This window comes from Staurois parvus, unplaced genomic scaffold, assembly GCF_062004578.1.
Source record: "Staurois parvus isolate SC_StPar_1 unplaced genomic scaffold, SC_StPar_1.0 ptg000548l, whole genome shotgun sequence".
Classification (NCBI taxonomy): domain Eukaryota; kingdom Metazoa; phylum Chordata; class Amphibia; order Anura; family Ranidae; genus Staurois; species Staurois parvus.
This window is the reverse complement of record NW_028318344.1, coordinates 12,108,665-12,135,627: the sequence shown is the minus strand read 5'-3', so window position 1 is coordinate 12,135,627 and position 26,963 is coordinate 12,108,665. Positions and strand designations below refer to the sequence as shown.

The window sequence follows — 26,963 nt, the reverse complement described above, 5'->3', positions numbered from 1 at the left end:
ATCATGGGGCCAGTGTCCTCGCCCACACTCAAACCACACCCAAAAAAGCCTATGAAAGGTACCAGGGGCATCTCATGGGGCCCCCTACTGACCCTACCCTACTAGCGAGGTCAGTTAGTGTCCCTCCCAGCCAGTGTAAGCGCCAGATTGCTTGCAACACTACCACAGCCACACTATAAGTCGCTGATCAGCGCCATTACTTACTATAGTGTATAATGTTGCGTAAATTTCAGTATATACAGTGTACTATAGTTTGTAGATGCTGTAATTTTCACACAAACTAATTACTAAACACTTATTGGGATTTTTTTTTTTTTACTAAAGACATGTAGCAGAATACATTTTGGCCCAAATTTATGAAGAAATTGGATTTTATTGGATAGGTTTTAGAACAGAAATGAGAAAATATTTTTTTTTTCAAAATTTCAGTTTTTTCAAAATTTTCAGTCTTTTTTAATTTATATAATAAAAAAGCAGTGGTGATCAAATACCACCATAAGAAAGCTCTATTTATGTGAATAAAGCCATAAATTTAATTTGGGTGCAGTGTTGCATAACCGAGCAATTGCAAGTTAAAGTAGCACAGTGCTGAATAGCAAAAATGCCCTGGTCCTGAAAGGGGTAAAACCTTCCGAAGGTCAAGTGGTTAAAATAAGTAAATATATGCATTCCTACATATTTACTACATAAGCATTAAAAAATAAACTTTGATCGAGAGTTTAGTTCTGCTTTAATTTCAAATTATTTTTTCTTCTATTTTGGTATAATTTTTTACTGTAACAACCTGTCATACAGATCTTGTCTCACAGCTGTAGCTGCTCTTAACGAGAGGGAACAAGATAGGGCACAGCAGGGATAGTAACTTGCGTGTTAACAGGAGTTGCTAGAACATACAACGCACCTGCTTCTTTGTGCAATGCATCGTCATTGTAAATGGCACTCCAATGCATTCTACAATACAGCACAATGCACAGCACACCACAACACACGTACTGTGCATTGTGCTGGGCTGTATTGCAAAAAAAAAAAAAAAAAAAGGTTAGGTGTGTTCCTTAATCTGTTGCAGTGTTCGCTGGCCTATTCATAATAAATGGGCTGCGTTAACGTACTATAACATATAGCTAAATTGTGACTCAGCACTCCCTGTTCTCTGGTTACCATGATAATCATTGTGATCATATCATTTTTAATGATAAGCACTCAGTCTGAATAATGATCAATAAAAAAGTGGTTATGCATCAGCTCAGCTAAGTGTAAATTACACCATCTTAAGGCCAGCATCAACAAGCTTTTGGCTGTCGAGTTTGCTTTTTAGCTCATTCAAACTTCACTGACTGATGCATTTGATTTGAAAAATAAATGCACATCTTTTTGAAGGTATAAAAATGTATATTATTTTTCTTACTGTGAATGGAGCTGTCACAATGGGGGATCGGGGGGGGTTTGGCTGGTGGATGCAATTGTAACGTGTTACACCCTGAATATGGGTGTATTATGTAACATGTTACAAATGGTGAACTTATCCTTTCAAGCAGATTTTGTATACTTATAGGACTTAAATCAGGAGAGAAGCAGTTCTGCAGCAAACAAAAGCTGGTCAACACAGTCCCTTAGGGCCTGTTCAGAGTGTTGCAGTAATGTTTTACCAAGAGTTACCATAGATGTGGATGATCTAAGTGTTGTTTAAAAAAAAGTGGCATGCATGATGTCAGGTACATAAAGGCCCATGGAAAATGAAAGGTACTTACTTTGGCAGCTCCTATACAACTCCTCCTATTGCTCTCTTCTGAAGTTTAGTAATTTTTTTCTTTTGTCAGAACCAGCATCAGATATGATAATTACCATGGATGAAGAATGTCTTGATGAAGAGTGTGTGCTGGCGACAGCTTTGTAAAGTTGACTGCTGAAGTCCTCTGCCCCTGAACACCCCCCAGCAGCGATCTTATGATGCTGGGGGGTTAATATGAGTAGCTGTGACAGGTACCTTTTAAGTGCTGATAATGCCTGCCCTCTTCTCCCCCGTGCTCCATCCATACAACCTTTACTATCGGTTCCCTAAATCAAAAGCGCTCTATGGATGAATTAAAGGTCCATTTCCTCCATTTATAGAACACTTTTATTTGCAGGAATTGATAGAAGTTGTGCTATGAATGGAGCACATGGGTGGAAAGGGTGTGCATAGTCAAAACTCCAAGAATGCCTGTCACAGATACAGCCTCTCATAGTGACCCACGAAGCACCAAAGGATCACCACTGTTGGGTTATTTAGGGGCAGAGGACTTCCGATTTCAACTGAACACAGCTGCCACCAGCACATGGGACACTCTGCATTCATGGTAAGTACTGTCCCTGGTACATTAAAAAAAAAAAAAAAAAGTTTTAAGCCGGCCATACAAGGAGCAATTTTCTTTCCGGCAAACCTCCCGCATAGCCATTGTGTTCTATAATAAATTGCTAGCAATAATTGCATGTAAAATCTGACAGGCTGGTTGTTCTCAAGTTATTTCATTCAACGTGGGTGCATTAAGCATGCCTATACATGACTCGAATCTCAGCCTGTCCCTGCTGAACCGGCCAAGATTTGAACCGCACATACAAAACTGATGTAAACTGATGTCCCTGCAAGTGAAATCTGCACATCAGTTTCCATCAGTTTTTCTGCACGCATGGTGTGAACAAGGCCTTAAAGTTATCAGGAAAACTTGACTGTTCCAAAGCATAGCACAATACATACAGCAATTTGTCATTTGTTGATATTGTCTTAATATCCAGAATGGTTTCTGTTAAGGGAATATAAGCAGAGTGAATGTTAAGTGCAAGGCTCGGAATTGGATTATTGTCATAATAAAAAGAAAATATATTTTATTACATATTCTTAAATCAACACGGTCACCATGCCCACGTATGGTAAAGTACCAGTGTGTATAAAATCCAACACCCAATCACTTTATATTTACCTCTCCTGCAATTCTCTGAAGCTCTTTCATATGTCACAGCTGACACCAAAATACTCAGTGTCAATGTCAGAGCTCAGAGGGAGCGACACTCCATCGTGTAACTATTGAGCCATTGGTCCTAGGCCTAAGCACATCAGTCGGGCACATGCTCCACGAAGGTTGTATATAAAAGTTGTCAGGGGTTCTACCGTCCTAGATTTGATCTCCAAATTCCTGATGATATGGACCCCATGGGTGGACCGGTTCCTTACGTCGAACTTTGATGATACACTGCTTCTCCCTTAGTGCTATCTAGTCCTTCCTTGTGAAGGCATTACCATTTTTCATTTAAATTATACCTTGGTTTGATCCGGAGACTATCTTCTCTCCCCCGGAAGTCACACACCTCCACTTTCCTCTGGTTCTTCCTATTCTCCTCCCCTCCTCTCTTTTCTACCTTAACCCTTTTACCATGGCCTTATGCGGAACCGTCATGTAGTTCAAGGAAATATCGCTCTCCTCCCAGAGCTTGCCACGTCTTACCTTGCCTTGTTATGCAACACTTTCAACTGTTCAAGGGTTCCTCGTTAACTGTGTATCATATTACAATCCCTTTCTGTAGTAGGGCAACTTGCTCTCCCTCATCTCCCCCTTTCTTTTCTGTTTTTTTTGTTCATATACATGTATTTGAAATGCCTTATGTTTGTTCTTTTGGCTCTGAATTTAATAAAAAGTTTTAACAAGAAAAGGTGTCAGGGGTTGAGTAATACACAGATTTGTCATTTTGCCCTAAATGGCCAAGTTGATAATGTCTCTTTATTGGGTGTGTGTTTTCTCCAAGAAAATGTGAAATCTCCTTTTTAGTTAATAAAAATACATTGGTTTGAGACACAGCCACAATTTCCCTACGATTAAAAGAGGCAGTCCTTTAAATGCCTGGTCAAGATAAATGCATTTTTGTGTTTAACAGAAGATATGTGTTTGTTATACAATTGTATCTAATTATTGTAAACTGCATTGTCAGGGACTGCTAAGCAATTGAACGTTTGGGTCAAGAGGAAACAAGATTCCAATCCTTTAAAATTACATTTATGCACATTGTTATACTGAAAGGATTAATATAGGCTGAACTGCAGAAATCTGAGTAATGAAGCTCCAACCAAACTGTACTTGTAAAAAGATCAAACATGCAAACCAAGTAAGAGAAAAACTACACTTCAAATGTTTCCAAAACATATGTATTTTATTCCAAGATGCACAAGCTGTTTATGCAGAAAAACATATTAAATAGGTCAGTCCAATAATTATAATTTTTTTTTTATTAAATTCTCAGACTTATCTTTTGAAACAAAGATTGCATATGTCTGAGGAGAGCCAAAGTAACAAGTCTATAACTGAATATTTTACTCATCATCTTGCCCCATCATGAGGCAATATTTGTGAACACAGTTTCTATGTGATCATCGGTCCATTCCATAGTCATCAAGAGTATCCTGAAAGCAGATCTTTAAGAGATGCTCACAAAACTCCAACTCTTCCTAAAAGAAAAAAAAAACAAAAAACATTGCTTTTTAAAAAGTAAACCATGCTTTCAAAATTACTCAGGAGTTTAAATCAAATCCTTTTTAAACACAATTTTCATCAAAGCTATTTTCTTTTAGTTACATATAATAACCCTCTCGGTCCATGCTGCCTCACTGCTGCTGCAGATAGAGCTAAATAGTAAAACTGGATTTTGTTCTATTTCCTGGAGTATAGTAAAGACTAGAAATCCCAGAGGAACCCTCTGCACACTGCTAATTTATCCTTTCCAGCAAACGTTGCAATAAAAAAAATAGGGATTTTTAGTTGACACATATTGCAATACATGTTTAAGCTGGCCAACTGCGTCAAAGTAATCCCTCTATGACCAGTCCAGCTTAAACATGTATTGCAATATGTGTCAACTAAAAATCCCATTTATTGCAAAGTTTGCTGGAAAGGGTAACTAGCAGTGTGCAGAGGCCTTTAGCACCTGATAGATAAATGAATGTAAAAGCTATTGGGATTTGAGCACAAGTATATCTTGTTTCTGTTGCCTAGTACGTCAGTAGCCAGACCTAAACCTAGTAGCTCTCCCCCACTTTGTGTCCGTTTGCCCAAGGTTGGCATTGTGTCCACAGTAGCATTTGCGTTGGCAGAGCAGAACTGGCTATAGAGGGATTACTATGATGCCATTGGCTAGCTTAAAAAAACACTATATTGCCAAACGTATTGGGACACCTCTCCAAATCATTGGATTCAGGTGTTCCAATCACCTCCTACACAGGTGTATAAAATCAAGCACCAGGCATGTAGACTGCTTCTACAAACATTTGTGAAAGAATGGGTCGCTCTCAGGAGCTCCGTGAATTCAAGCGTGGTACCGTGATAGGTTGCCACCTGTGCAATAAGTCCATCCGTGAAATTTCCTTGCTACATATTATGACAAAGTGGAAGCAACTGGGAACAACAGCAACTCAGCCACGAAGTGGTAGGTCACGTAAAATGACAGAGCGGGGTCAGTGCATGCTGAAGCGCAGAGTGCGCAGAAGTCACCAGCTGTCTGCAGAGTCAATAGCTAAAGACCTCCAAACTTCATGTGGCCTTCAGATTAGCACAACAGTGCATACAGAGCTTCATGGAATGGATTTCCATGGCTGAGCAGCTGCATCCAAGCCTTACATCACCAAGTGCAATGCAAAGTGTCGGATGCAGTGGTGTAAAGCATGCCACCACTGGACTCTAGAGCAGTGGAGACATGTTCTCTGTAGTGACAAATCACGCTTCTCTGGCAATCTGATGGACGTGTCTGGGTTTGGTGGTTGCCAGGAGAACGGTATTTACCTGACTGCATTGTGCCAAGTGTAAAGTTTGGTGGAGGGGGGATTATGGTGCAGGGTTGTTTTTCAGGGGCTGGGCCCCTTAGTTCCAACTTCATGCTCCCAACTTTGTGGGAACAGGGGGGATGGCCCCTTCCTGTTCCAACATGACTGCACACAGGTGCACAAAGCAAGATCCATAAGACATGGATGAGCGAGTTTGGGGTGGAGGAACTTGACTGGCCTGCAAAGAGTCCTGACCTCAACCCGATAGAACACCTTTGGAATGAATTAGAGTGAAGACTGTGAGCAAGGCCTTCTTGTCCGACATCAGTGCCTGACCTCACAAATGCGCTTCTGGAAGAATGGTCAGACATTCCCATAGACACACTCCTAAACCTTGTGGACAGCCTTTCTAGAAGAGTTGAAGCTGTTATAGCTGCAAAGGGTGGACCAACTCAATATTGAACCCTATGGACTAAGACTGGGATGCCATTAAATTTCATGTGCGTGTAAAGGCAGGCGTCCCAATACTTTTGGCGATATAGTGTATATTGCATTAAGTGTGAACCAAAAATCCCTACTTTTTATTGCAACGTTTGCTGTAAAGGATAATTAGCAGGGTGCAGAGGGTTCCTCTGGGATTTCTAGCATTAACATGTGGATACACCCCTTTAGCGCCTAATAGATAAATACATACACAAGCTATTAGGATTTGAGCACAGGTATATCTTGTTTGAGTATAGTAAAGGACACAGGCTTCCTTAACATGATTGTGACTGTGTTATATGCAAATGCCTTTAGGTGATTGATCATTAGCAGCAGAAAGGCTGCAGGGATACTCTCCCTGTCTACTTCCAGCTAGCCTCAGTTTCTGCTAAAAGCTATAGGGAGATCATTAGAACAGCGGGAAGGGGCTTATGTCCTATGTACTGTACTCCAGTCAACTGACTTTACTGGGAAGCCAAAAATCCTGTTTCCCTGATCGTACAGTACAGGCCACAGGCTTCTTTAAATTATTACATCTGGGATGTCCTTAACATACAGGTCAAAAATAGCTTGACAGACTGAGAGTACCTTGTATTGCCTGCATCTAAAACTAGCATCAGAGGAGGCTGGTGGAAGCCTTGCAAATCTGCGTGATGCTCAAAAGCCCATGAAGCATGAACAGGTCTGACTATTCTTCAGACTATATGCCTCAACAATAGCTTGTTTGATCCACACAACATGGTGGAGTGAGAAGCAGGGAGACCCTTGCGGAAACCTTCAGGGAGAACAAAGATTAAATGCCATTTCCTTAAAGTGGTAGGGAAAAAAAAAAAGAACACAAAGGGGCACCTCTAAGTGCAGTATTGAGAATTAATTTTATAATCCATACATAAAACACTCGGTGTAGAGAATTAAAGTGATGGCCGTCTCCAGGCTTTGGCTAATGTTTGCCAGGCCACTAAGAACACAGATCCCACCAGCTTTCTCGTGTTTCTATTAAGGACTAGGATAGGCCTATGTAATAGGGTTTCCCAAAGGGTAGTGAGATTGACATTTAGGACTGATCTAATCATGTTATATACTCATATCCAGAAGTGGAAAGCCTTGTGGAAAAGAGTTCTGCATTCTCTACAGCCCTGAAAGCACATTATGGGTGTGTTGGGAATGGATTTATGTATGTGGTCAGCAGTCATATACCATCATGGAACAAACTAGTATGCATTTTCTTGGGCTAAGCTGTCTCTGGAACATTTGGAGGCGGCCAACCAAATGTTATCATATTCGGTCAAGAATTGTGCCCAGGTCTGTTTCCCACTTTTTTACGTAGTTTTCTGGGATCTGTAGGGTCTGTAGTTGAAGCATATAGAGCACAAAACCAGACCCCTGGAGTAAGGCTCCTTCTGACAGCAATTGTCTAATGGTGTCAGGTGCGTGAGGCATTTAGTTCTGTGTGTAATTAAACTGGAAATGTAATGTTTTTTTCAGTATAACGGAAGGCTTCCCCAGTAGGTAAATTCTAGCGCTTCTACAAATATTGGAAGGGTTTGATGCAGTCAATAATTAACAGTTCATAAACATGCTTGACCTCTTTTGTATGCCACCACCAGAAAGCTATGGGGTTTAAATAGGTGGAAAGATCCAGAATTGCCGACAGGGCAAATGGGAGGAGATACAGTTGCAGTAATATTTCACCTGATCCTATTGCTGTAGAGACTGTAGTAGAGAGGGGTTACAGTTTTTAACCTTTTAAACCTAGAAGGCATTCTCCTGTGCCAGGGAAGATCAAGTTGGAGAGACTGAAGCAGGGTGAAGGTAGGGTGCAAAACATTCTCCATCCACTGTCCATTCACCTGAAGGTACCTGCATATAACCTAGTCAAAGATGTAGGCCTCAGACACATGAGCACTGGGACTAGGCTCAAGCTGCATAAACATATGACCTATTCACAGACTCAGCACCCATGTTAATGAGGACTTAAAGATGCCTGCGTCCTATACTGTACAATCAAAAAATCCTTTTGTCTCTAAACAAAAAATTCTCTATTGAGCCAGCCTGGAATTGCTCAGTAGACCGACTGCTGTTCCTTGGGATGTAGCTAGAGTCAGTGGTGTTTGCTTAGTGTACAGATTAGCATACACTTGACCCATACAAATGTACATTTCTATATACATATGTGTAACAAAGATCATCCAGCAGTAAAGACCTCCCTGTACTCTCATCCACCTGTATACAGCTACCTCTCAACATCTTGCTGTCTACTGCATAAAGAATGGGTTGTAGATAGAGTTTATCATTTTTAAATATAAAAAAAAGTTCCTAGGTACATTTTAGTTGCATTAACATGCTGTTATAAAAGGCAATATAACAGACAATTAAAATAAGTATGAGAAAGAAACTACTCTTTTTCACATTAGTCGGGCTGCTAATTAACAGTCTGGATGTAATTGCATAGTGCATACAAAAATTTGTCTAGGGTTATGCAAATAACCAACCTAAAGAAAAAAAAAATCAAAATGTAACAATTAAATGAGCAGTTACTAAAACCATACCAAGAAAGGATATAATTTAACAGTTCTAAATTACCCATACAATGAGGATGTTGTCACACTGAACATCTCTAGAGAGGACAAAAACCTCCAAATAACTTTTTGCTAATTATCGTAACTATCATGCCTCATCTAACCAATCAACTACTAAAACTCCCAGTCACAATCTAAGAACGCAGTTGGATTTTGACTGTCCAAACCTTTCATATATGATAGTGAGGCAAAATGGCTCACTATATGTAATTTCAAGCTGCGTGGAGTTCAGACATCTTTAATTCCTTCAAACTATGTGTGTCTTCAGTTCAGAGAGCTAGCTATATAAATGATGTGCAAAAAAAAAAAAAAAGCAGTACTTTTGGCTATAAGTGGCCTCGACAAGGTCAGCAATGCTCACATTTTCAGTAATTACCTCTAATAAATCAGGGCATTTCTGATCTCTTAGGAGGTGATAACAAGCAGATTCAGTAGTTGAATACACGCTATTTCACATGGAGATAGTCTAGTCTATAGGACAATTCTCCTTGTGTACAGGCTGTTTGTTACTCTTCCTTACATTTGGAAGGCCTCATGTACATGGGAGCATTTGCCCCTACAGCACAAAAAAAACGGGCACATTTTGGCATCTGGGTGGCACAGATGTTGCAAATACACCCATGTGCATGAGGCCTAAAAGAGTGCAGCAAAGAAGAACCAAACGTGCACAGATGTTACTGCAGAGCAACATTGTAGGTTCTGGTGCTCAGACGACTTGCCCAATGATTGGATACATATCGCTTTGACTAGAGATTTTTTTTTTGTATGTTCTTTAGACTCATTTAAAAAATAATAACCTTCTGATTCACAGACATGGCCATCAAACTGTATGTGCCTGTGTGCGAGGAAATAGAAACGTTTTACCTGAAATTCCTCCTGCTTCTGTATTAGCTGAGATCGCTCTTTCAGTAGCTCTTCAAAACCAAGCTGAGGTGCTCGACATTCAGCTACACCGAGCGGGAACTCAGACACCATGCTAAACAAAAAAAAAAAGTAAAGTAAAGAACTTCTATCAACAGCTTATTTTCAAAATGAAACAATGGTTTCACATGCTCTGCCTTCCTTCATATCTTCTACTGGCAGCTCAGTGGGGAGACACCATGAGGGGAATGAGTGATAAATCTTGTTCTCACATATCCTGTGTGTGGATTTAAGGTGGAAAGTATTGCATCAGCCAACAGTGCACTGTGCCATATTTACTAATAGAGATTTTAGGCCGGAGTGGAGTTGTTTAATGGAACAACCAAAACTTCAGAGCTGTAACAGTAAGAGCCTTAATGATCTACTGTAAATGATTCAAAATATGATCTGATCTGTAGTATCTCATAAATCTTTCAGCTGATGGGAAATGTCATTCTTGTCAGACTTGCAGATGAGCAGGTAACAGTCAGAAGAAGTAAGCTTCAGCAGAAAACTATGTAAACAAAAAAGATCTTAATTGAGAGGAATTTCTTCTCTGAATCCTTTGAAGATACAATGTATTAACTTTGAGTTTCCTAAAGAATCTACAGGTGCATGGGCATTTTAAATCAGTTGAAAATACTACACACCACTTAGTACCACATGATGACCACCCTAAATCAAACTGGTCTTTTCACAGTTACTGGTTTCTCGGATTCACAGAGGTCCACTATGGTTAGAGTATGCAGGTTAGAGTACGTGTTAACATGTGTTGTATTAAGGCAGCCCACTCATTGTGAATGGGCTGTCAATGCACCACAACAGATAGAAAAACATACATGACCCATTTTTAGCAATGCAATGTGTGTTGCACTATACAGTACAATTCTTTGGCGTGAGCTGGCCAAACTCACACCCTAGAGAAAGCCCGAGTGCCTCTACTGCATTCCATAGCACAGTCAGAATGCTTGTTGTCTTCATTGCACTGCTGCATGTGAAAGTGTACCAATTGTTTAGAAATTTGATAATTAAATTTGCATACCTGGATACAGAGGACTGGTATTTTTAGATGCTAAAGGTATGTGCTGGCACATTACGGTGCCCGTTTATGACTCTGCACTTGGTTTCACTCTCAGATCAAGGTCCCCATTACAATGCTCCAGTGCATTATTATATGCATGCTATTGTGCAGTTTTCAATACCTTGATATGGGTTGTGTAAAAGCAACCTTTAACGAGCTGTCAACGCACATTAAACTAACCATGTCCCTATTTTGTATTTAAAGACCACAATGTAAACATGGAGCATCCAAAACAGAACACCTGGGATCTTACAAAGACAAAAGGGGTTGATTTACTAAAACTAAAAAGTGCAAAATCTAACAACTTGCCCTCCTGAGGATTCCCCCTCCCCCTTCCTGACCAGGCCATTTTTTTGCTTTACGGCGCTGCGTTACTTTAACTGACAATTGCGCGGTCATGCAACGCTGCACCCAAATTAAATGTACGTCCTTTTTTCCCACAGATTGAACTTTCTTTCAGTGGTATTTGATCACTTGTGTGTTTTTTTGGTTTTTTTTGCACTATAAGCAAAGAAAGACCGACAATTTCGAGAACAAAAAAAAACAATATTTTGGACTTTTTGCTAATAAACATGTTCAGCAAAAAAAAAAAAAAAAAAATCAAATTTCGTCATAAGTTTAGGCCAAAATGTATTCCGCTACGTCTTTGATTAAAAAAAAAAAAAAAAATCCCAATACTGTATGTGTAACTTAATTGGTTTACATTAAAGTTATAGCGTTTACAAATGGTGGTATAGATAATGGGATTTTTTGTTCCTACTAGTAATGGTGGCGATCAGTGACTTTTAGCGGGACTACGGCGGACATTCTGACACTGGGGGGGGCATTAACTTGGTGACACTGACATCTCCAGTGACACCAATACAGTGATCAGTGCTAAACAAAAAAAAAAAAAGCACCGACCTTGTACTAATGGCACAGGGCAGGAAGGGGTTAATGTGAGGGGCGATCAATGGGTTAACTATGTGCGGTTTACTAGAGGGGGGGGGTGTTCTTCACTTTTCCAAACAAAACAATCTTTCTCCCCGTCGGAGATGCTCGGTAATCACTGGCCGGGACCCAGTGATTGAAATCTGCGGCACACCCCCTACCCGGACATGACAGGCAAAATTTATAACACACACACACACCTCCTCCCTTGGTCACTTGATAAACTCCCACAGCTTTAAGTACCATCTGTATGCTGATGACACACAAATCTATCTTTCTACCCCTTACTTCACCCCTTCAGTCTCCTCTCGCATTACTAACCTACTAAGTGACATATCGGCATGGATGTCACTCCACTTCCTCAAACTCAATCTTTCCAAAACTGAGCTCTTAGTATTCCCACCATCCCGTGCCCTCTCCCCTGACTTCTCCATCAAGATCAATAACACAATCAGTCCCTCCCCTCATGTCAGGGTACTAGGTGTAATCCTAGACTCCCATCTGTCCTTTCAGTCCCAAATCCAATCACTGTCCAAATCTTGTAGACTTCACCTCCAAGATACGACCGTTCCTAACCTCGGAAACCACTAAGCAACTTATTCACTCCCTTGTTATATCTCGCCTTGACTATTGTAACTCCCTCCTCATTGGCCTACCTCATTGCAGGCTATCCCCTCTTCAGTCTATCATGACTGCTGCTGCCAGACTCATCCACCTTACTAACCGTTCTGTATCAGCCACCCCTCTCTGCCAATTCCTCCACTGGCTTCCAATTGCCCAACGTATAAAATTCAAAACATTAATAAATCACATATAAAGCCATTTATAACTCTGCCCCAAATTACATCACCAATCTTGTCTCCAAATGCCACCCAAACAGTACTCTCCGCTCCTCGCACGACCTCCTGCTCTCTAGCTCCCTTGTCTCCTCCTCCCATGCTCATCTCCAGGACTTCTCCAGAGCTTCCCCCATTCTCTGGAACTCTCTACCCCAATTTATCAGACTATCGCCTACTCTGCTCACTTTTAGGCGATCTCTGAAAACCTCTCTTCAGGGAAGCCAATCCTGCCCTCAGCTAATACTGGAATCTTCTACTCTTCCAACCAGTCCATCCCCCACAGTTACTACCTTTTGTACCACTAGCCCCTCCCTCCTAGATTGTAAGCTCCAAGGAGCGCTGAGCAAACTGTTAGTGCTATATAAATCCTGTATAATAATAAATTATCTATATATATATATATATATATATATATATATATATATATATATATATATATATATACACACATACATACATACATACACACACATACATACATACACACACACAATTGTGTTCAAAATAATAGCAGTGTGTTGAAAGAAGTGAATAAAGCTCAAAATCCTTCTAATAGCTTTTATTTCCATACACACAAAAGCATTGGGAACACTACACATTCTATTCCAAATCAGAACATGAAGAAAAATATATCAAATTTGTGTTGTTCCTATAAAAAAAATGTAAGAAAAGTGAACATTAGACTGTTCAAAAAAATAGCAGTGTTTGTATTCTTCTTTACAAACTCAAACATTCACTATATAAACTGAAAAATGTTTGAAGATTTTGCTTTCCTTTGAATCACTTAATTAATATTTAGTTGTATAAGCACTGTTTCTGAGAACTGCTGTACATCTGTGTTGCATGGAGTCAACCAACTTCTGGCACCTGTGAGCAGGTATTCCAGCCCAGGATGATTGGACTACATTCCACAGTTCTCTATTTCTTGGTTTTGCCTCAGAAACTGAATCTTTGATGTCACCCCACAAGTTTTCTATTGGATTAAGATCCGGGGTTTGGGCTTGCCACTCCATAACGTCAATCTTGTTGGTCTGGAACCAAGATGTTGCACGTTTACTGGTGTGTTTGGGGTCGTTGTCTTGTTGGAACACCCATTTCAAGGGCATTTCCTCTTCAGCATAAGGCAGCATGACCTCTTCAAGTATTCTGATGTATTCAAACTGATCCATGATCCCTGGTATGCGATAAATAGGCCCAACACCGTAGTATGAGAAACATTCACATATCATGATGCTTGCGCAACCATGCTTCACTGTCTTCACAGTGTACTGTGGCTTGAATTCAGTGTTTGGAGGTCGTCTGACAAACTGTCACTGGCCACTAGACCCAAAAAGAACAATCTTACTTTCATCAGTCCACAAAATGTTGCGCCATTTCTCTTTAGGCCAGTCAATGTGCTCTTTGGCAAATTGTAACCTCTTCAGCACGTCTTTTTTTCAACAGTGGGACTTTGCGGGGGGTTCTGTCAGATAGCTTGGCTTCACATAGGCGTCACATAGGCACTGGACACCGCAATGCAATGTACACTAACAAACTGGACACCACCATGCACTGTACTCTGTAACGTACTGGACACAGCAATGCACTGTACCTGGTGTGCTCTCTTCTCCTGATGCTCCTCTGGCTGCAGCAGGTGAATTCAGGGGCTTCCAGGTTGCCACTTGCTGGGTCCTCGAGCCTGAGGAGCTAGTGAGCAACCTAGCTATTTGCCAGTCTGTTTTCTTTTTGTTTTCCGATTTTAATTTTTTTTCCAGCTGGCCCTGCAAGCCGAATAAATGGCGTTGGTGGGCCGTAGTTTTAGGACCCCTGCTCTAGACTGTCAACACAAACCTTAAAGTACACTTTTAAAAAAAAAAAAAAATTGTACAAAGGACATTGCATACAATCAATGTGAAGTGTCACTTGTGCTGATGGTGGCTGCTTTCATTGAAATATCCAGGTCTTCCAATCCCCCCCCCCCTACCCTTGCAGTGGTAATCTGGTGCTGCAGATGTTAATAAAGCCAAAAGACTTGTTACTGGCACCCATGTGGAATCCTCAGACTCTGAAGAGGGCTTATCTTCCCTTTCTTCCCCTGCTTCTTTGAAAGTAAGGCAGTGGCCATGACAAAGTCACAGAGCTGGGAAGAAAAATAGAGGGACTTTTACCGGCCCTTGTGTCTTAACATTTCCAGAGGGTAGTGATCCTTCCCAAATACCACCATAGAGACACTCTTCTTTGCTTTGGCAGGGGAGCAGTGGGAAACGACCAAGGGGACAGAGGAGGTATTTGAAGAAGGAAGAGACCCAGGTGGGAGAGAAATACCCAATCCCAAATAGGATCCGCAGGGGTTGCATACAGAGCCTCTCCATGGATCTTTGGGCAAAAAGTGTGCTGAATAACCCTTTCGCTCCATTCCCCTTCTGTTCGCATTTCCCATTACAGCAGTGAGGGGGACCCAATCATGGTACTTAAAAGCAGCTGCGGTGGAAGGGGAAGCCACCTAGTTGTGCCAACCTCAGGCTGTGGGTGCCCGAAATCATCCAAAGACTAGCCATTACTGCCAGACAGAAGCAGTCTTACCACCAAAGGAATACAGCCCAAGACATAATTTAAGTCTTCCAATGAACACATGAAAAGCTCAACTGAAGGACAAAGGGAGTGAAGCCAGCAAGGAAGGCTGCCCAACCAAGCACTTGGGAAAACAGTCAAGACCTCTAAGTTGGCAGCAGAGTTTTTAAACTGATGCAACCCACTCCAAGGCTGCGACACATCTACCGCATTACAGTCCCCTCAGAGGCCAGATGCAAGAAGACTAGCCTCTCACATAACGTGTCCAAATAGAGCCCTGTAGTGCAAAAAAGCAGTGACACAGGGAGACCCATATGTACTTAAAAGGACCGGGCCTTGAAGACACTGCCTCACCAGGAAAATATGGGCCACATTTTTTTTAAGAGTGATTGCAGTGCCCCCGCTTCACCCACTTTGAAATTGCATACCCCTGAGGGGGTCTTCAGAGACTGGGTCACACCAGTGCATATCACCACTACCTTGGACCTGTGAAACACCCTGTGACTAACTCCACTCCATACATTTTAACCCGTCTTTACAGCAGTCCCGCAGTGATTGGGCCAATTTAGGTCTACAGTCAAATTCTCAATATGACAAAATTTATACTGCATAGTTCAGTTTTTAAAAAGGAGAGGCGTGGCTATGCGGTCTTTGCTGTCAATATTTACACATAAGTTTACTACACGGGTTGGACAAAATTATAGAAACACCAGGCAAAAAGAACAAAATCGTTACCCAATATAGTGGTGGACCGCCTTCGACATCCAAGATGGCCTGAATTCTCCTGGGAATTGATAAATATAGATCATGGATGGTAATGATACCACTCTTCATGCAGAAATAGTTCCAGTTCTCGCAAAGATGCCAGAGATGGAAAACAAGCCCAAACCTTGTTCTCCAAAACTGAGCATAGTGGCTCTATGATATTAAGGTTCGGCGACTGCGGTGCCAAGGGAAAGTGCAAGGCTTTGTCTGCATCCTTATCAAACCATGATTCCACAACACCAGCTGTGTGAATCGGAGCATTGTTATCTTGGTAAGTGGCATGATCTTTGGGAAACAAGGTCTGCACCATGGGGTGCACATTGTGAGCTAAAATTTGTACATGGTCGCTGGCAGTGACTCTACCCTTCAAGGTAATGATGGGGCCAGCAGAATACCATGATATGGCTGCCCAAACCATGATTGCGCTGCCACCATGCTTTACCGTGGGCACAAGACAGTCCTGGTCATAAGCTTGGGACAGCGATTTCCACGCGTAAACACATCTGGTGGTTGGGAACAGTGTAAAGCCCAATTCATTGGATCATATTACAGTCTTTCATTGATCAATAGTCCACGATTTATGGATGTTCGTTGACCATGTTGACCACGCTTATGCTTGTCAGATGGTTTTCCAGAAACTGTATATGCCATCATAACCTTTGATACTGCACCTCGCAATATGGCAAATAAATTGGCAACTTCAGTCACAGAGGCACCAGCTAAGCACACACCAACAGTTTGCCCTCTTTGAAGCTCAGTAAGCTCTGACATGACTGTATTACTAGCAGCATACACAGTGAATGACAAAAGTGAGGCTTCCCACCTGTTAGCTAGGTGTCTCATCACGCAGCGGAAGCAAAAGAATGTTACAACACTTCCGTTTTCAATGAGAACCATGTCCTCACTTTCACTCCTGCAAATCATGTAGTGTTTCCATATTTCTGTACATCCCACAGGTGAATTTTAATAACAAATATGTCTATTTTTTATGGTTTCTTTTGCTTTTTATTATTGCATGTTGTAGTTGCAGCTCCTTCACCTTGGTTTCAAGTTCAAACGGTCCTTTAATGAGTGGAGTAGTTGTTTTTAAACATTTCCATATCAATGCAGGTCACATTTTTGGAATGATGTAGAACAACTCTAAAAAATTTTCCAGCACCTTCCGCTATCCCTGCCCCTCTCCTTCCCTGACATTCCCCCTGCCAATTTTTAATTTAAATGCAATTATGCATGCCTGTTTCCTGCAGTGTTCTGGCCAATCCACTGATGTCACAGGTCTTTCTTAATCCTGTGACTCTGGAGTCATTGCACTGAAGGACCAATAAGCACTGTGCTGTTCAGGAGAACCACCAGCGTGATGTGATACATTCAGAGGGGCATGTCCATAATGGTCTGGTCTCACAGGATGTGGATTGCATGAGTATGGTGTCATTCAGCCTGGAAGAGGAGCAGCACTGGACCAAGGAGTGATGAATCTTTGGGGGATAGCACCAGAAGGCAGGTAAGTATTGCAGCCAGAGCTTCTTTTTAATCTTTTACCACACTGGGCCACTGAATTTTTCTTTTTTGTAAAAACAGGCATTGATACACAAATCAACAAGTAGAAGTAGAAATTGCTTATGCTAGTACAGACTAAATTTATTTCAGTCACGGTTATTGAAACTACTAGAACATGCTCTACAGGGGAACGTTCACCTGGATAAATGGTACAAGGTGCAAGAGTCACATTATCCAAATGTAAGTATGGAAATAATTAACATGAATAACCTTGAAAGCACTGCAACTTGTAATCACCAGATTATCTAGATAGCAGTGGAAAAATACTTATAAGCTTTGTGGAAGAAAAACAGATTTTAAATATCTGAAAGCAACAATGAACCTGGGAAAAAACTACCTGCAGGGTTCATCCATGGATTAACTGAGTTGTGTGCAGCATAATATTTATAAAATAAATGTTCATGAATATTTTAGGATAGCATAGAAGACATTTATTTTCACTGCAAAACATGTACGATGAAATTTCAGACATGCATAATGTATTTTACCTGCACAGGGCAGAGAGGACATGTTCATGGAAAGGGCTATGCTCGCTGCGAAGCAAAGATACCAGTTGCTGAATCATCCCCATAGAACATAGTGTACCTGCAAATCAGTAATCTATGTTACCACTAAATTTTAAATGAGATTATTCATATGCAATATTTTACATTAGGTTAGCACTTGTGCACAAAGAGCATTTTTCGCATGTTGCTTTCTGGAAAATTGACAAATCAATGAAATATAAACAGAACTTACGTACAGATGTTTCATTTGAGAGTCCTACAGCAGAAGTAGCAAAATGAGAAAAGACAGACGGAAAGGAAGAACTACTATCTACATTCCTCTACAAAACTACCAGGCGGCTTCTTCTGTCCACTGTTAATGCAGATCTATAATTTATGCACACAAAAGCTTAAAGGCTTGTTCACACCAGCCCCTGTGCTAAATTGCCAGTAGGCTGGTGTTCATTGTGTAAGGGCAGTGCTTTGCATAGTTACAATGCAATAAAAAACTGGATTTTTTAACGTTATTGAAATATTACAAATTTACATTTCAGACACTTCTAAACACAGCAACATACAGCGTAAAAATGCAGACATACTGCCATTTAATGCAGTACACATTACCCAACATGTATGGTGTGAACAAGCACATAGAACACAATCATTTCTTAGTTGCACACAGGACACAGTAACTTTGATGATTGGGTTATACAGCTACCTTCAGGTGAATGGACACTGGCAATCAAAGTTTTATCCATTTAAATACCGGGCACTTTTACCCCCTTCCTGCCCAGGCCATTTTTCAGGTTTCAGCGCTCTCACACTTTGAATGACAATTGCGCGGTCTTACAACATTGTACCCAAACCAAAATTTTATCATTTTCTTCACACAACTAGAGCTTTCTTTTGGTGGTATTTAATCACCGCTGGGATTTTTATTTTTTGCTAAATTAACAAAAAAAGACCAAAAATTTTGAAAAAAAAAACAAACCCTTTTTTTTGCTTCTGTTATAAAAGTTTGCAAATAAATAATTGCTCTTCATAAATTTAGGCCGAGATGTATTCTGCTACATGTCTTTGGTGAAAATAACCCAAATTAGGATGTATTTTTTAGTTTGTAGGAAAGTTATAGAGTTCACAAACTATGGTATAGATCTGAAAATTGATCAATCCTGAAGCACTGACAGCCAATCTAATTTCTTGAGGTCCAAGAATATCAGAACAGTACAGATATCCCCCAAATGACCCCTTTTTGTAAAGTAGATAGTCCGACGTACTTCATAAGAGGCATGGCGAGTTTTTTGAAGTTGTATTTTTTGTCATAATTTTTCGGAAAATTTAAAAAAACGATTTTCACTATTTTTTTTTTTACATACTGTCACCAGTGCAGTACAGTGTCATCATATAACTGGGATCAGGGACACTGACAGTATGAAAAAAAAATAAAATAAAATAATATATATATATATATATATATATATATATATATATATATTTTTTTTTTTTTTTTTAATTTTATTATTTTTAATTTTTTTTCCATATTTCACTAGGACCAAAGTAGTACAATGTTACCATAGTAACATTGTACTACTTCGGGGAAGTGATCAGTATTTTTTTTTTTTTTACACAATTTGCTTATAGGAAAGAATTACTTTGCTATAAGCAAGCATTTACCTGAATGACATCGATTCATTCAGGGTTTTTTTTTTTTGTGCTTAGCTGTGATTTGGCCACGGCTAATCACATGACACAGCTGGGCTGTGATTGGCCCAGCTTGTGCATGTGATCGCTGTGACCATTCACAGCTAGGTACACTAGTATACAATGGATGGCATGAATGAAGCCATCCATTGTATACAACTGTAATGTGACCTGCTGTAATTGGTCACAGCAAGTCGCATGGTACTGGCAACGGGGCCGGTACTCAGATCTGTCATCGGCCGTGTCCGAGGTACACGGCTGGTGACAGATTGCACCGCTGCACGGCTCTGCAGGCACGCAAACTGCGCATGCCCAGGAGGATGCCATATGGTATCCACCTGGAACGCTGAGGGATTTTGCCAGCCGCCAAACGGCCATTGGCCGGGCGGCAAATGGTTAAAGGGCTGCCCTAGCATAACCCATCCCACTTGTAGCAAGTTTCAGTTTTTTGCTAGTGTCTTTAGGTGTACAGACATCTCTCTGCTCAGAGAATAGCAAACCTTTGCGTCATCATTTTATTTTCTCATTTCTATTGTTTGCATCATGATTCTTCTATCAAGTTTACAGCTGCTGTACTGACATTTACTATCTTGAACAAGTATTGGGGTTCTTTAGCATGCCAATTCAGATAAGACACAGAAAGAAAATCAGCAACAAGCAACTTTTCATAACAGTAGACTGCAGGTGACTCCTATTTCTTCAACCACCTCTTTTTCCCAGTCTGGTTCCTACCCTCTCTTCCCTGTAACATCACTCTCTACTCAAACTCTTTCCTTCTCTCGTCCTCCCCACAACATAGCCTATACTTATCCTCACCCCTACCGTCTCCCTATTACTGCACCCATAACCTCCTAATAAATCTGAAACTACATGCTGATAAAACCTCCAGAGAATGAGGGTAGTTGCCTAAATTTTAAATTGCACTTCCATCAGCAGCTCCACGAGATTTAGAGACCTCTGTGTAGGCATTTGTTGCTGCATTGTCCAGCCCTCAGTAGCATTTCTATGTCCTGTAATGTGTGATTAAGAAAATAGGTTTTGTGATTTACCTGTAAAATCTGTTTCTTTTACAGCACACAAGTCCCTCCCCTCTTTTCTTCTATTTCACCCCTTAGCAGGGGCGGACTGACAACTCATAGAGCCCCCAGACAATAGGGGATCATGGGGCCCCTGTATCCTTGCCCAAACTCAAAAAAAGCCTATGAAAAAGGTACCAGGGGCATCTCATGGGGCCCCCTACTGACCCCGGCCCTTGGGCAGTGCCCGAGTTTCCAAATGGTCAGTCCGCCCCTGCTCCTTAGTGCAGGCTACTAAACTCAGGCTTTCTAGAAACAGGATTGGTTGTACTATGGCTGTTCTTACAGCTTTATCTGCAAATGGTCAATCACCCAAAAGGTAGCTATATAACCGAATTCTGTAAAAAACGTAGCTCCTGCAATGTATTCCAAGAACAAAAATGTTTCAGGTAAGTAAAAATCCTGTTTGTGTGCCTTGGTGTTGAACCTGTATTGATAACCACAATGAAACATATATTCTGGTAAATGTGGTTACCACCTGTAATTCCTTTTTTTTTTTATTGTGCATGGCTTTTTTCCTTTAAATGTAGGCCAAGTTGTGCAGCAAAAGAGACTGGGACAAATCATAAAAACACTGATGGGAAGGGGGGCTTACAAAAGTCAGCTTTTATTCATAGAGTTTAAACTCTGTTCTGGGGGGAAACAAAAAAATTCCAAAATCTCTCACGCATGAGCGTTGAGGGCTTGTTACAGTCCCTGTGTGTGTTCTCTCAAAAAGTTAACCAAGGGATCTACAGTCAGGTCCATAAATATTGGGACATCGACACAATTCTAAAATTTTTGGCTCGATACACCACCACAATGGATTTGAAATGAAACGAACAAGATGTGCTTTAACTGCAGACTGTCAGCTTTAATTTGAGGGTATTTATATCCAAATCAGGTGAACGGTGTAAGAATTACAATAGTTTGCATATGTGCCTCCCACTTGATAAGGGACCAAAAGTAATGGGACAATTGGCTTCTCAGCTGTTCCATGGCCAGGTGTGTGTTATTCCCTCATTATCCCAATTACAATGAGCAGAAAAAAGGTTCAGAGTTCATTTAAAGTGTGCTATTGGCATTTGGAATCTGTTGCTGTCAACTCTCAAGATGAGATCCAAAGAGCTGCCACTATCAGTGAAGCAAGCCATCATTAGGCTGAAAAAACCAAACAAACCCATCAGAGAGATAGCAAAAACATTAGGCGTGGCCAAACAACTGTTTGGAACATTCTTAAAAAGAAGGAACGCACCGGTGAGCTCAGCAACACCAAAAGACCCGGAAGACCACGGAAAACTACTGTGGTGGATGACCAAAGAATTCTTTCCCTGGTGAAGAAAACACCCTTCACAACAGTTGGCCAGATCAAGAACACTCTCCAGGAGGTCCTAGGTGTATGTGTGTCAAAGTCAACAATCAAGAGAAGACTTCACCAGAGTGAATACAGAGGGTTCACCACAAGATGTAAACCATTGGTGGGCCTCAAAAACAGGAAGGCCAGATTAGAGTTTGCCAAACAACATCTAAAAAAGCCTTCACAGTTCTGGAACAACATCCTATGGACAGATGAGACCAAGATCAACTTGTACCAGCGTGATGGGAAGAGAAGAGTATGGAGAAGGAAAGGAACTGCTCATGATCCTAAGCATACCACCTCATCAGTGAAGCATGGTGGTGGTAGTGTCATGGCATGGGCATGTATGGCTGCCAATGGAACTGGTTCTCTTGTATTTATTAATGATGTGACTGCTGACAAAAGCAGCAGGATGAATTCTGAAGTGTTTTGGGCAATATTATCTGCTCATATTCAGCCAAATGCTTCAGAACTCATTGGACGCCGCTTCACAGTGCAGATGGACAATGACCCAAAGCATACTGCAAAAGCAACCAAAGAGTTTTTTTAAGGGAAAGTAGTGGAATGTTATCCAATGGCCAAGTCAATCACCTGACCTGAATCCGATAGAGCATGCATTTCACTTGCTGAAGACAAAACTGAAGGGAAAATGCCCCAAGAACAAGCAGGAACTGAAGACAGTTGCACTAGAGGCCTGGCAGAGCATCACCAGGGATGAAACCCAGCGTCTGGTGATGTCTATGCGTTCCAGACTTCAGGCTGTAATTGACTACAAAGGATTTGCAACCAAGTATTAAAAAGTGAAAGTTTGATTTATGATTATTATTCTGTCCCATTACTTTTGGTCCCATAACAAGTGGGAGGCACATATGCAAACTGTTGTAATTCCTACACTGTTCACCTGATTTGGATGTAAATACCCTCCAATTAAAGCTGACAGTCTGCGGTTAAAGCACATCTTGTTCGTTTCATTTCAAATCCATTGTGGTGGAGTATAGAGCCAAAAATGTTAGAATTGTGTCGATGTCCCAATACTTATGGACCTGAGTGTATGCGGCCTTGCTGCCCTCAACTGACTGGGGAATTCCAAAAACCAACTGCAAAGAAACAAGAGAAAAGAGGGCGCATTGGCCTAGTGCATTATCGCACGGGAGTTTATTACACATTGCATAAAAACCTATATACTCACAAACCAAGTTTGGATACAGCGATATGAAAATTATTTGTCCACAATCACAATGGGGGGCAGGACCCAGATGGATGCGCATGCCAAGTAGACAACGTCAGGGAATCCGCGCTGGCTTACACGTTTCATGGGCAAGTCCTCTTCGTTAAAGCCAAAAAGAGGCTCCATTTGATGCACCTTAAATATCCTACTGACCATATCATGAGAACCCACAGACCCCTCCGTGCCACAGGGGGCAGGTAACCACAGCCGAATCACATGATCAAACTTATACAGGGATAAACAAACAAACAAACAAACAATCTAAAAACACCCTCCAGCAAGCCAGACATAGGGCCACCAACATGCTCTACTGCTCTAGGCATATTCAATACAGAAATAAACATAAAAGGATGGTGTTAAAATAGAAATGTAAATGGTCAAAAAATGTGTATATATCACAAGGCTTAAAATGTACTGATGCAATGTGACATACAGGGAAAGGAGATGGAGGGGATAAATGGCAACATATAATGAGTTGCTAACAGTACACATAATACTGGTGGTGCACCACTCATTTGGTCAACTTGTACTTACTATCCGCTCCTAACTGGTGTCCATTGTGTGTTTCTCAATATCGTGTCCAGTGTGCACAGACTAAGGCAGAAGTGTACCATCGGGTCAGGCGGCTCATGGAGCACAGGACACTGCCGAAGAAAGCTGAAGTGCGAGCTGGAATGCGCTCCAGCTGTCACTTCCAGTGGTGATTGCAGCACTTCTGGCAGAAAACCTGGGCTCAAGCTGCTTTGTTGAAGCTTTCCAAGCATACATCATTTCTACTACGAAGCCCAAAGTAAGCACAAGGTCATGGCTGCTATTGTTAAAGCATGTTAATACATGTTTTAGGTCTCTTGCACAGGAGGATGCCTAAAGATGTAACGTTTTAGGCATACAGGCACTTTTATTTTTTTTTTACTGATGTAAATACAGCCCGATGTTTTTAACGTGCCTGTACACACAGACGCATAAACATGTTGCATATAGATCAGGAAAAGAAAAAAAATCTGAATTGCTGGACAGTATTTTACGTGCAATGCATCCCCAATTTTTGCATTTGTGTACGCAAATACACGCATTTAAAATATGCCAAAAATGTTTTTATGAATTAAAAGAAAAGCACATACATTTTACCAATGAAAACTCCCTTAAAAATTGAATCTGAATTACCTTTATGTTCTGGATGGCTGTACAGCAGATTCTGCAGCAAAAAAGCAGATTTTATTTTTAGTTTCTCTACATCACTCTGCATGGCACGCATCAAAACAGAAAACCCATCCATCTTCACAAATTCAGCCAGCCCAGCTTCTTGCTCCCGAACCAGGCCTGAAAGCCACAATTAACAGAGTTAACAGGCATTCACCTGTGACTACTTGCAAGAATTACTTAGACTACCACACTGTTAATAGGACATTTCAATGATTTACGTATAAAACAACAGCAAACGTACTCCTTGAAGTCCTGTCACATGACAGATTCTTGCCACTGGAAATCACAGTATGTGTAACTGCCCATGTGAATGGACCCATGCAATTTATTCAGAATGTACACAACATGGTGAAATGCATGTGAGGCTATGTCTATGTTAAGAAAATAGAGGGCAAGGAGTTTAGAGGTGTTGCTCACTGCAGACAATCAGATCTACATTTGGACTACTTTCACACTGCTCCCTTGCGAAAATGCATATGTATTTTTACCAAGTTTCTGGTGCAGTTTGTACCTGTGAAGAAAAAAAACAATAATAACCACGTGACTCAAAAACTGCACCAAAAATGCAACTGTGGGTGTGTTTTTATGTGTTTTCCATTCAATTCAATGGGGAAGTGCATTTTTGGTGCAGTTTTCTTACCACAACAAACACGCACCAAAATGCAGCAAGCAGGACAGTGTGAAGAATGCTATAGGTTTTAATGGTCATGCATTTTTCTTCCTTTTTTAACGCAAAACAGAAGAAAAACTAATCAGTGTGAAAGCAGACATATAAAGCTACAAGATCCTGATAAGTTGGTAGGGACAACAGTAGTGTAACTCAGAGGCTAGTGTGCTCATAACATTTCCAAAATGATAAATCATGTAGTACACTGGATAAAATGTGCAGTGATTAGTTTCTTTGGGCCACACAAAATTTTAGTTTGTTTGGGGTAAGCATGGTGGGTTAAATCACCAACCAGCTTCTTGTATCCAACAATGACAATTAAACCTCTGCACCAAAATTATTAACACAACTGTCAAAAATCAGTCTAACTCATTGCACCAAATTATTTTAGTGTAGAATTCGGCTTCAGGAGTAAGATACTGCTAGGCCTTGTAACTTGGTATGCAGGGCCGGTGCTAGACTATTTTGCGCCCTAGGCAAGACCAGCTACTTGCCCCCCCCCCCCCAAAAAAAATAAAACTTTACCTGTAGTACAAATTCCCCCTCAATCCCCCCCAACACAAATTCCACCCCCCATCCCCTCTTCTAGCACAACCCCCCCAACCCCTCAGTCCCCTCTCCTAGCACAAATTCCCCCAAGTCCCCTCTCCTGGCACAAATTCCCCCTCTCCTAGCACCAATCGTCTTTCTTCAATTCCCCCCACCTAGGACAAATTCCAACAAATCCCTCTATCTAAACCCCCTCAAAATTACCCTTCCCAGCATAAAATCCTTCCACCTTACCTAAATCACCCCCTTTCTAGTACTAATCCACAAATAAATTGTTTTCTCCTCCTAGATCCAGCCATGGTGGAGAGTAGGGAAACCAGTGGCTGTGGCTGCACCCTAGACGGCTGTCCAGTTTGCCTAGTGGTAGCACTGGCCCTGTTGGTATGTCAGAAGAGATAGCTGGAAATTTAATTAGGGAGATCTTTTCCCTGGAGTCCTCAAAACATGAGAAGCCCAGCAGCATTCACCTATACCTAAAATAACAGTTTTGGGTTGATTTGTACTTTAAATCAAATATAAAGATGTAATCTAAGTCATGCACTTACAAGAAATTGCAAAAAAGGATTTTATCCTGACTTGTTCACTGCTGTCAAGATCCAGTAATTGTAGCAATTTGCTCATAGCACCAAGACATAGAGCACACTCCTGAACAAATGGTACATTCTGGCTACAGATGCCAACCAGGTCAGCAGCTCTCCAGCGAAGCTCAGCTTCAGGGCAGCTCAAGTAGCGATTCAACAGCAGTTCCATCCCACCCAACTTGCAGAAATCTGTCAGAATGGAAAAAGGAGATGATGGAAAATATATAAATCACTAGTGTGTTTCAAAATCAAAAGAAGTTTTAAGGAGTGGTAAATACTAAGTGAATCTGACTTTTCTGGCACCTCTAAGGCTAGGTTCACACCTATGCATTTTGCAGTGAATTTCCAGATCTGCATAAACATGCTACGATCAATATAACATTAGTTCCTATGGGTAACGTTCACATATATGTTTCCACCTGTCCGTTTTTTTGGAAAGGTGCAGGGACTTTGACACACAACGCAGTGCGTTTTTGGTTCCATAGACTTCAATGGAATCCACTGAAAAATGCATTTACATGCGTTCTGGTGCATTTCCTGCATGACAACAGACACCTCCCCCTAACATGAACACATTCCAAATATCGTAAAATGCAAGAAAAACGCAACATAAACGCATTAAGAACGCAAAGCGAACTAGAAAAAAATAGATCTGTAACTTGCATAGGTGT

General features: G+C 41.0%; 1 protein-coding gene across 4 annotated transcripts in view; it reads right to left on the bottom strand.

Annotated features, from left to right (window-relative positions):
• Nucleotides 1-4,158: 4,158 nt before the first annotated feature.
• HSPBP1 (HSPA (Hsp70) binding protein 1) overlaps nucleotides 4,159-26,963 on the bottom strand; it is a 60,188-nt gene continuing 37,383 nt past the window's right edge. For all 4 annotated transcript variants that reach the window (XM_089691018.1, XM_089691020.1, XM_089691021.1 and 1 more), the window contains exons 4-8: nucleotides 26,257-26,481; nucleotides 24,457-24,612; nucleotides 17,955-18,051; nucleotides 9,709-9,820; nucleotides 4,159-4,474 (exon numbers count right to left, since the gene is read on the bottom strand). In XM_089691018.1, the coding sequence (XP_089547144.1) occupies nucleotides 4,397-4,474; nucleotides 9,709-9,820; nucleotides 17,955-18,051; nucleotides 24,457-24,612; nucleotides 26,257-26,481 (668 nt within the window). In that variant the 3' untranslated portion in view covers nucleotides 4,159-4,396. The remainder of the gene's footprint in view (nucleotides 4,475-9,708; nucleotides 9,821-17,954; nucleotides 18,052-24,456; nucleotides 24,613-26,256; nucleotides 26,482-26,963) is intronic.